Below are 9,964 nucleotides of genomic sequence, written 5' to 3'. Positions count from 1 at the left end.
AACTGAAGTCATGTTAATTCCAACAACTAACCATAACAATTGGCTATTTTTGTCATTTAAATATGAATCCTTATCTTATTAACCTTCCGTATTTCGAGTTAGGTGATAAAACAGCGGTTAGCAGTAAAATGTTATTTTATAGATTTTAGTGTAAGTTCCGATATTGGCCGCTAGACGTCTCACTGACTCACGGAATGTTGGTGACACATTGGGCGCTGTTTAGTAGAGGAAGAAGAGGCAACCACAACACCTTCAAAGGTAAGACGACGTTCAAAGAGAAGCCTTTCAACTTTCGATTAAATGCGAATACATTCATATTTAGGCTGTACTTGGAAATCATCGCTTTACCTCGTACATTTGAAGCGAGTTTCCCTTTAAGTGTCTCCGGATTCAAACGTCTCGAGCGACTTTTAGCGAATGAGTGGCTAACGACACTTAGCTGAACTGCCGTCAAGGTGTTTTATTTTTGTTTTGATTCTGTTTTTTTAACATGGATAATGTTAAAAGTCACTGGAAGCCATTAACCACACAATAACTTTGAAATTCCCGAACTGCTTTTTTCTGGGCTGTGTCGTGTCCCTCTCCAAAAGTTCACAAACTCTGGAACTTTAAAACTGAGCGCTTCGTGCTAACAGGTAAAACTTACTGAAACGATTATTTCAAAGGAGCTTTTTCGATTCCCGTATACAATTGCTATGAAATTAACTCGTGTGTTTTCGTAAAGTACGAATGTATATATAAATATATGTAAATCGCATGTACGTTATGTTCCCAATTCTTACAGACTCCGAATTGACGCTACGTGTCGATGTTCTGCTCGTTTAGGTGTAGATTTGTGCGTACTATCATTTTCGGCTAGAAGGCCATGAACACTGGTTCTACCATGTGTGTTTTAGAAATACTTTTGTTTTGGTAAAGCCGGTCTAGCAGCCACATTTATCTGTTTTGGTTCTTGCAAGGTTAACTCATTGCCTGCCATTGGTGGTGTTCGAGGTCCAATCCAATTGGACTGTGTGGTCTAGCAATTTGATTGGACGTTTGTCGTTACCAATAGTAGTAAAATATGATCCCTCTTGGCCAGCCAAGCCAGTTAAAATGCATTTGATGTCTGTCACTATCAATGGCAGTTAATGTAAATATTAAAATTTGCATTTTACAATTGTTCCCTTTATTTACAATTCCTCAAGCGCAGTGATGCTGATTATAATAACACCAAAATGTATTTTCACTAATGTTCAAAGTATTCATTTTTTTACCGTTGTTTATCATCAAGTTTTGGTGAGTTAAAACTACCAAAGTGTTGTGACTCCACCCTGATCTTTCACATTTCCTTTTTGTTTCTTCATAACTCTGCTGTCACAACGACTCAGGCTTTCCTTCCTCTTTTCTCACATCGGAACAAGTATGAAATCATAGTCTCGAGGTTTCTCAAACTCTGAACCGAATCGGCTTTGATCTTTGTAGTCCACGACACTGGATCCGCCTCACTCAGTCCGCGTGTCTAGTTTCAGGTAAAGAATGGCAATGACGGGTCCAAGCTCATTCTCCTCCATGAGTAACCACACCAAGGAGCGGGTCACTATGGCCAAGGTGACTTTGGAGAACTTCTACAGCAACCTCATTGCCCAGCACGAGGAGAGGGAGATGAGGTAAAAGCAATAAGTCATATTTTTCTTTGTACAGTATGGACTGGGGATGATATGACCCGCCCCCTACACTCAACTCGAGTTCTGCACCTAGGAGCACCTAATCAAGACTAATATCCTATCTTGCATTTGCACTAAAACTCCATAGGCTACTAACCAATTTACTGTATTTTCTGGACTATAAGTCGCACCTGAGTATAAGCCGCACCAGGCAAAAATGCATAATTAAGAAGGAAAAACAACATGAGTCACACTGGAGTATAAGTCATTTTTTTATATAAAATCCAACACCAAAAACATGCATTTCATCTTGAAAGGCCAAACAAAATAGACGACAACAGGCTGAATAGGTGTACTGTATACTAACGTTACATGACTGACATGCCTGGTAATGTCAGTAATGACGTAACATTTTAAGAGTTATTCAGATAACTAACATAATGAACATGCTAACAACTTTATCAAACTATCAGTTTCACTCCAAATCATTAAATCCAATGAAATATTCATCCTCGCTGTCACTTTTAAACAACTCTCCCAACTCAAGAGGTAGACTCGGTTAGATTTTTTTGTTTTCTTCATTTGAGTAATGGTAATCTCCGCTTCTCAGTGGTCCCTTACAAGTTTCTCGCTAACTTTAAACTTTCTTTCTGCTGCTTTATTACCATTTTCGGTTGCATATTTGAAAATAACAATAAATTAATGGTATTATAGTGTGTTAATAATTTCACATGAGTCGCACCAGAGTATAAATCGCACCAATGGCCAAACTATGAAAAAAAACTGCGATTTATAGCCGGAAAATGTTGTTGACTACTTACTTATTTATTTGTGCATTTCATGGGGAAGCTTTAAATCTCATTATGTTGTATAATGACAACAAAAGCATTCAATATGGCGACTTGTATTGCCAAAACAATAGAATTGTCATGGATTCCTTTTATTGTCATTATTATATATGTCGTATAATTATACAGAAAATTACAGTGCCTATATTTCATTTTAAGAAAAACAGCGGAATGACCTCTTGATGTCTATACAATGGGTCTGATGAATCACCACACAACAAAAGCACTACCTACATAAATAGAACACAGTTTGACTACTATCGATAGATGCAGCTATCTAACCCATTAGAATTTGAAAGGGTTCATTCGCCTTCCAAACTGAGAAAATACTGTTTTTTATCAATATTGCTCAGCAATAATAATAATCGGTGGAATTCCATTTATGTTAAGGGGAGCTTTTGAGTTAAAGCTGTCCAAATGAAGAGATTTTTGTAGACATTTTTTGGCCAATCAAATGACTCTTTACTACTTTACTATTCAGTGCAATATATAGTTTATTTTTTAAATGAAGGCCACAAAAGTAATAAACTGTAAACCTGTCATCTCAGGCAGAAGAAACTAGAGAAGGTGATGGATCAAGAAGGCCTGGCCGATGAAGAAGTAAGTCATGATGTGATTTTATGCTGACTAATTTACTCCTGGGTACAAGTCGAACTAGCAACAAAAAAAGCGCATTGAAGTGGGGTGGTCCCTCCAGCTGCTGTATAAAGTCACATTTTTCATCGGAATGTTAATTGCATTGTAGTCTTTAGTTATAATAAAATGAGGAATAATGTGTATTAAAACAACACAACATAACCTGTTTACCAAACTTTTAATCTTTTTCTCGATTACTACCAAATACAATCAGGTCCTAATTTTTAGTATCACTTCAGATAATCTTTTTTCTCACTGTTTCTTTTTAGAAGAAGTCGCATTTGAGTTTAAGTCATCGACCTAATCAAACTATGACAAAAAAAGTGTGGTTTATATTCTAGAAAAGATGTATTTTACTTGAATGACAAGGTTTTGTCCTTTTTAGAAAAGTCGTCGGCGTACTGAGCATGCTAGGAAAGAGTCCGACTTTCTCCGTCTAAAGCGCACTCGACTCGGTCTGGAAGACTTTGAGTCCCTGAAGGTGATTGGCCGTGGAGCATTTGGAGAGGTAAAACCACAAAATAAGGAATAATGAGTTATAGATGCCATTTACAACTACAATGTGATCCAGCTTTGCTCATTAAAGTCTGTTTCTAAGCAGTATTCCGTTCTGTTTTTTGTCTTCAAGGTGCGTCTCGTCCAGAAGAAGGACACCGGCCACGTTTATGCCATGAAGATCCTTCGCAAAGCTGACATGCTGGAGAAAGAACAGGTGAGGTCAAGGAGTTCGCAAAAGTGGCGTCTTTATTTTAATGTTGGGTTTCATTGTGTAAGGTGGGCCACATACGTGCCGAGCGGGACATCCTGGTGGAGGCAGACAGTCTGTGGGTGGTCAAGATGTTCTACAGCTTTCAGGATAAAATGAACCTATACCTCATCATGGAATTCTTACCTGGAGGTATAAGAGTTGCTTTCAATGACACAAAACGATCTATGAATGTGAATCAAAATATGGTATTTATTTATTATAAGGGGACATGATGACACTCTTAATGAAGAAGGACACCTTGACAGAAGAGGCCACTCAGTTTTACATTGCAGAGACAGTGCTCGCCATCGACTCCATCCATCAGTTGGGGTTCATCCATAGAGACATCAAGCCAGACAACCTCCTTCTGGATTCCAAGGTGAATTAGTATGTTACATTTTCATCCGTAATTTAAAAAAAGAAAAAAAACATGTCGTGAACTAACAATGGTTGTCTGTGTTGACTTTTCAGGGTCATGTAAAGCTCTCGGATTTTGGACTGTGCACAGGACTGAAGAGAGCACACCGTACAGATTTTTACAAGAATCTGAACCACAGCCTACCCAGTGACCTCAGTAAGCAAAGTCAGGCAACCTCTTCCCTTTACATTCATTTCAAATTATGTTTTTACACCCTCATGCATATTTGGTGTGTTTATGTGTGGGAAATGAAATCAGGTTATAAAAAATCACAGGTAAAATAGGAAAAATAATTCTAGATGTCAAGTCCTACATCGTTAGAACAGGGGAGACATTTTTATTTGTTACAGCGCAAGAAAACAGCAATCTTAAAAAAGTGTTTTCTGTCCAAAGTCCACTCAGGGTTTAAACCATCATCTATGAAATATGTTACTGTTCGTTTTTTCTTATTGCAAAAGCAAGACAATACCGACAAATTGTTGTTTTCGGCGACAGAATGGCAGGTAAAAACGAAATACCGCTGTATTTTCGGTCAATAGGGTGCACTTTATGTCCTGCAAAAACTGTGCACTTATGTACAAACAATGATTAGACAATGAGCGACATCTTGGCAAGACACGATCTGATTGGTAGAAATGGGAGAAAAGAGGGAAAATCAAACAAAATTGCAGAACCTGATACTGACTGTCCATTTGCAGCTTTCCAGAACATGAACTCCAAGAGAAAAGCAGAAACCTGGAAGAGAAACAGGAGACAATTGGTAAGACAATGAACTCACCAACTTCCTGTACATAACATGAATGTGAATTCCTTAAAATAACTGCAGTTTTAACTCAAGTCATTGTTAATCCTGTGTATATTGCTTTTTGACAAGCGACTCCCAACGCAGCTATTCTCTAGTTTCCAAAAATATTTGTCTTTTGAATCTATTAAAAGCTTTCTTTTAGGCCTTCTCCACTGTGGGAACCCCTGATTACATCGCCCCTGAGGTTTTTATGCAAAACGGCTACAACAAACTCTGCGATTGGTGGAGTCTCGGCGTCATCATGTACGAGATGCTAATAGGTGGGAGTCGCCATAATGTTCCAAGGCCAGAAAACGCAGTCACGTCTGACAGTCAGGCGAACGCGCCATTCTTCCTTCAGGTTATCCGCCATTTTGCTCGGAGACGCCGCAGGAGACGTACAGGAAAGTGATGAACTGGCGGGAGACGCTCACCTTTCCTCCAGAAGTGCCGATCTCTGAAAAGGCCAAAGACCTTATCCTCAGGTGCCCTTATTCATTTAGGCGCAGCACATTATACTATACAGTCAGTAATCCCTCGAATATCGCAGCTAATGTAGATTATCGAAAAATTGCAAAGTAGGGTCACCCCTATTTAAAAATATATATATATATATATATAAATACAGTGTTCCCTCGCTACTTCGCGGTTCAGCCACCGCGGATTCAGAACTTTGCAGGGTTTTTTTTAGAAGAAAAAAAATACAAATATTACATTGAAACAACATATTTTACAGTTTTTTTGTTATAACATGAATTTCACTCTCCGTACCTGTAATCTATATGGTGTACTGTATACAGGGGGGGGTAAAAAAAAAATTAATTAGAATTATTCATTTTTGAACTGGCATCCCTACTTCGCGGAAATTAACTTATCGTGGGTGGTCCCGGTCCCCATTAACCGCGATAACCGAGGGAACACTGTATATATATATATATTTTGTTTTTGTTTTTTACTTCAGTGCTGAGTCCTAGTAGCAAGAGTGGCTTCGGCTTTTGGGTTTCAGCACAGATTTTCACAATTAAAGAACTTTTTTTTAAATTAATAGCGGATAAAAATCGCCAAGTAGTGAAGTCGTGATAATCGAGGGATTACTGTACACTAGACGAGTGATGCTAATGAGGATATTTGTCTTGGCAGATTCTGCTGCGAAGAGGAGCACAGAACTGGTGCTGTTGGAGTAGAGGAGATCAAGTCCAACCCTTTCTTTGAGGGTGTGGATTACGACCATATCAGGTAACTTTTCCATATCCTTTTAGCAGCTGTTTGCAGTAAATGATCAGATTTCGCTTCCATTAAGGAGTTAATAAACCAACTCCTGTTTTTAGCCTCATAAGCATTTGTGTAGCTAAAATTTTGGTCATGGTTGAGTTCAGAATCTGGCGGTTGTGCCCTACCACACCTCCTTTTTTGGCTAACACACCCAGCATTTAAACCCCATGCTTGCCACCACGCATTAGCAAAGGCATGAAATACAAGCATGCTTTGGTCCTTGTAGAAGAGTTCTTGTGTAGTAGCTTGTTTACTGTACATAAAAAGTAGTTGTTGGACTAAGGCTTGATTGATACTGAATTAATGAACATGACGAACTGTGTGGGTATGCAGGGAAAGGCCCGCCGCCATCCTCATCGAGATCAAAAGCATTGACGACACGTCCAACTTTGACGACTTCCCCGATTCTGATATACTCACACCAACAGGTAGGACCACCAGTCTTCTCCCGAGGGGCTTAATTTATGAGCTCGGTGATAGAACAAAATGTATTGGTAGGCCAGTGTTTTTCAGGGTGGTAGGCATGCCAAAGATTGAATGAAATTTGAAACGTTTAAACCGTCCGTTTGTTTGGTGGCTGGGTAGTGTCAGGGAAATAAATAGAAGTGAATATTCCAAATGCTTCGTAAAAAGGAAAAAAAAGGCAGTAAGGCCCAATATAGATGGTTTTATTGTGTTCGGATTCACGTCGCCCAACGTCCACATACCCAGAACAACTTGTTTTATATAAGATCAAAATAAGTAACGACATTTGTCTCATAGTTTTCCGACTTCTATTCTATGAATATTACTTCATTGATCTAATAAAGCCCAAAGTGGTTTTGCGTCTATGTTCCTAGAAGTTTCAGCCCGTGAAATAAAAAACAACTCCTAGTTCACAAAAAATAAATGTCCTGTGATATTCCAATTAACTTATAATATTACAGTGTAAAAGTTCATTCATGATGTTGCGACTTTAATCTCCTAAAATTTGGACTATTCTCATAGTTCTATTTTTTTTTGAAGTTGGGAATCTGCAAATTGCCTGCCACTTTTCAAACATTGTACACTAATACCTTGAGATACGAGCTTAATCTGTTCGCGGATCAATCCTGTATGTCAATTTACTCGTATCTCAAATCAACGTTTCCCATTTAAAATAACTAAATACAAATTCATTCGTTCCCACCCTCTGAACAAAAAACATACAAATAGATTATTAAAATGTAAACATGTTTTTAATTCTTCTATTTCACCACCTACACATTTGACTTTTTGCACGGCAACGCACTCGTAACATAAACTCATTTAAATGAACTTGGATTACAATGCAGACATGCTCAAAAATAAATTTAATCTAACCTTACATTAAACTTAATTCGAATTTTGTTTTAAATTATCTTATCTTTCTTCGCCCTGGTTGGCTCTATTTGCCCCGCCTCTACCCTGACTTCCAGATGCAACCTATCGAGGGTTGTTTGCTTTTGTATTCCCTTTAAAATATTCCGAAAATGATGCACACAAAAATTGCCTCAGAATAGGATAACGCACGAACACTTACCAACTTGTCCGGGAAGTAGTAAAGAACACTGAAATAAATGCAACGCCCAGTGCTCGCAGAGACATTACCCGAGGAAGTTGCGGGGAGAGAGACGATGCCCATGATGTTCTTATGAGCAGCCTCTCGCGTTCTCTTTATGCCCGTATATAAAAAAAAATTCTCTTATATCAAGATAAATATTTGCCAGAAATTTTACTTGTATCTCAAATTGCTCATATGTGGGGGCACTTATATGTCGAGATACCAATGTAGTTAAAAACTTTAGTGTTTACATAAAATCTGAGTTGCTGTTTTATCATTTCAAATGACTCCAATATCTTGGTCCAGCCACTCAGGTGTCTAACCATTCGGACGCCGACCTGAAGAATAAAGACTGGGTGTTCATCAACTACACATACAAGCGCTTTGAGGGCCTCACAGCCCGGGGAGCTATCCCGTCCTACATGAAGTCCACCAAGAGATGAAGCAAACCCAACGAACAACCTTGCCCTAGCATGGACAACTTGTTGTCTCCTACCAAGGATGAGTAATTGGTTTGGGGAGGGAGAAAAAGGGCTTCCGTCGATTTGCTTTGCACTGTAAAAAAATCGCTGCCTTCCTTTATCTTCACTTTGTCTGATGCTTCCAATGCTACCATCATGCTTCCTGCTCATTAAGGATTCTCTGTGGAAGCTATGATGGAATAGATTTTTAGTTAGTTCTTTTTTTTTTACTCCAATACTAGCTCCATCACATTCCTTCATTCAAAAACCAGCATTGTTCTTCCTCTCCTCCTGCTTGTCGAAAGGCGTCGAGTGCTCTCTTCAGGGATTTTGTCCAAATATGCTGCCAGCGCTGAATGGTGTCCAACCAAAGACTGCATCAAGAACATCTCCCTTTCGTTTGTGCCCTGCGTAATTACTTAGATTAAACGTTTTTATTTTTGTTTTTTCCAATCAGATTTTCTTGATGAAAAGAGGGATTTTAACTCATTGACAAAAATAGATATCCAAGTTTGGATTGGATGTCTAACATTGTCAGTCAACGCTCGCCAATGAGCTACACGTTGCCTTTTAGATGTCATGATTTGGTAGCTATTGTTTTTAGGGACTAGACTTAAGAAAACAATTCCTAATGAAGTGAAAAGGTTTCCCATGGAAGTTTTTTTTTTTTTTTAATCCTGACTGTCCAACATGACTTCGAAACTAGCAAATACAATCATCCCCTTTGCTTTCGTCGGCGTAAGCAAGGCCTTTGAGCATTTATTTGAAAGTGGAGTGGTGCCGCTTGGTTTATTTTTAAATCTCATCCCATCTTGGTATGTGCACATGCAAAATGTTCACTCACAGTCTGTAATTTAGAGGGTTGAACTGGTTCAACGTTCACCATATCCAGTATGCTGTCTTTTAAAATGAATGTAAATTTAATGTGTACCACTTGAATAATTCCAAATGCTGATCGTTTGAATGTAAGAGTTACAACTATGGAAGGAATTGTAATTATATTTGATCAAATTCATATTATATATATATTTCAACCGTTGGTTTTAACATGGCCTTTTGTCTGCAAAATAACTAGATTTGATTTAATAGAGCGTACAAATGGATAACCAACTCTTTGCTATTAAGTATCAAAGTCTTTGGTCAAAAAATGGACGCTGCTGATGGTAGTCAAAACAATAATATACATCATATCAGTTTAACACAGTTCAAATTTTGTTTTTAGAAAAAGCACCATTTGCTAATTATTCTAATCAAAGCAGAGATATTGTATTTTTCACACATGCTTGCTTTGTTAACTTTTAAGCATTATGAACTATTTTCTGACTATCATATTAGTTTTTTTGTTTGTTTTTAAACATTTTTGCAAGATTTATAGGACAAATTGGCTAACATGTCTGGCTGCGTGAAGTTTTTATTGCTTGTAATGTATGATAAAGACAATGAGCACATAGAATATTTTTAGAAAAGCTTTCAGTGGATTTTCCTTTTGCCAGGGTACCTTTTCTTTGCTTTTTTTTTAAAGAAGGTGATCTGTTACTGCAGTAATTGTGTTTAGTTGCCTTAAAAGCAATAGATTCTATGTTGAAGTGA

General features: G+C 38.0%; 1 protein-coding gene across 4 annotated transcripts in view; it reads left to right on the top strand.

Moving 5' to 3' along the window:
* The first annotated feature begins 93 nt into the window (after positions 1-93).
* LOC144203091 (serine/threonine-protein kinase 38) overlaps positions 94-9,964 on the top strand; it is a 9,984-nt gene continuing 113 nt past the window's right edge. The window contains exons 1-15 of one of the 4 annotated variants that reach the window (XM_077726363.1): positions 272-455; positions 591-635; positions 1,506-1,649; positions 3,043-3,094; positions 3,516-3,638; positions 3,759-3,842; positions 3,905-4,028; positions 4,103-4,257; positions 4,350-4,461; positions 4,995-5,056; positions 5,244-5,361; positions 5,442-5,565; positions 6,221-6,316; positions 6,686-6,780; positions 8,220-9,964. The exon at positions 8,220-9,964 is cut by the window's right edge and continues 113 nt beyond it. In XM_077726363.1, coding sequence (XP_077582489.1) covers positions 1,519-1,649; positions 3,043-3,094; positions 3,516-3,638; positions 3,759-3,842; positions 3,905-4,028; positions 4,103-4,257; positions 4,350-4,461; positions 4,995-5,056; positions 5,244-5,361; positions 5,442-5,565; positions 6,221-6,316; positions 6,686-6,780; positions 8,220-8,356 — 1,413 coding nt within the window. In that variant the 5' untranslated portion in view covers positions 272-455; positions 591-635; positions 1,506-1,518 and the 3' untranslated portion in view covers positions 8,357-9,964. The other 3 variants (XM_077726380.1, XM_077726355.1, XM_077726370.1) reach the window with 3 other exon arrangements.

Source organism: Stigmatopora nigra, chromosome 1 (genome assembly GCF_051989575.1).
Source record: "Stigmatopora nigra isolate UIUO_SnigA chromosome 1, RoL_Snig_1.1, whole genome shotgun sequence".
NCBI classification, from domain to species: Eukaryota; Metazoa; Chordata; class Actinopteri; order Syngnathiformes; family Syngnathidae; genus Stigmatopora; species Stigmatopora nigra.
This window is presented reverse-complemented; position numbering and strand designations above follow the sequence as displayed.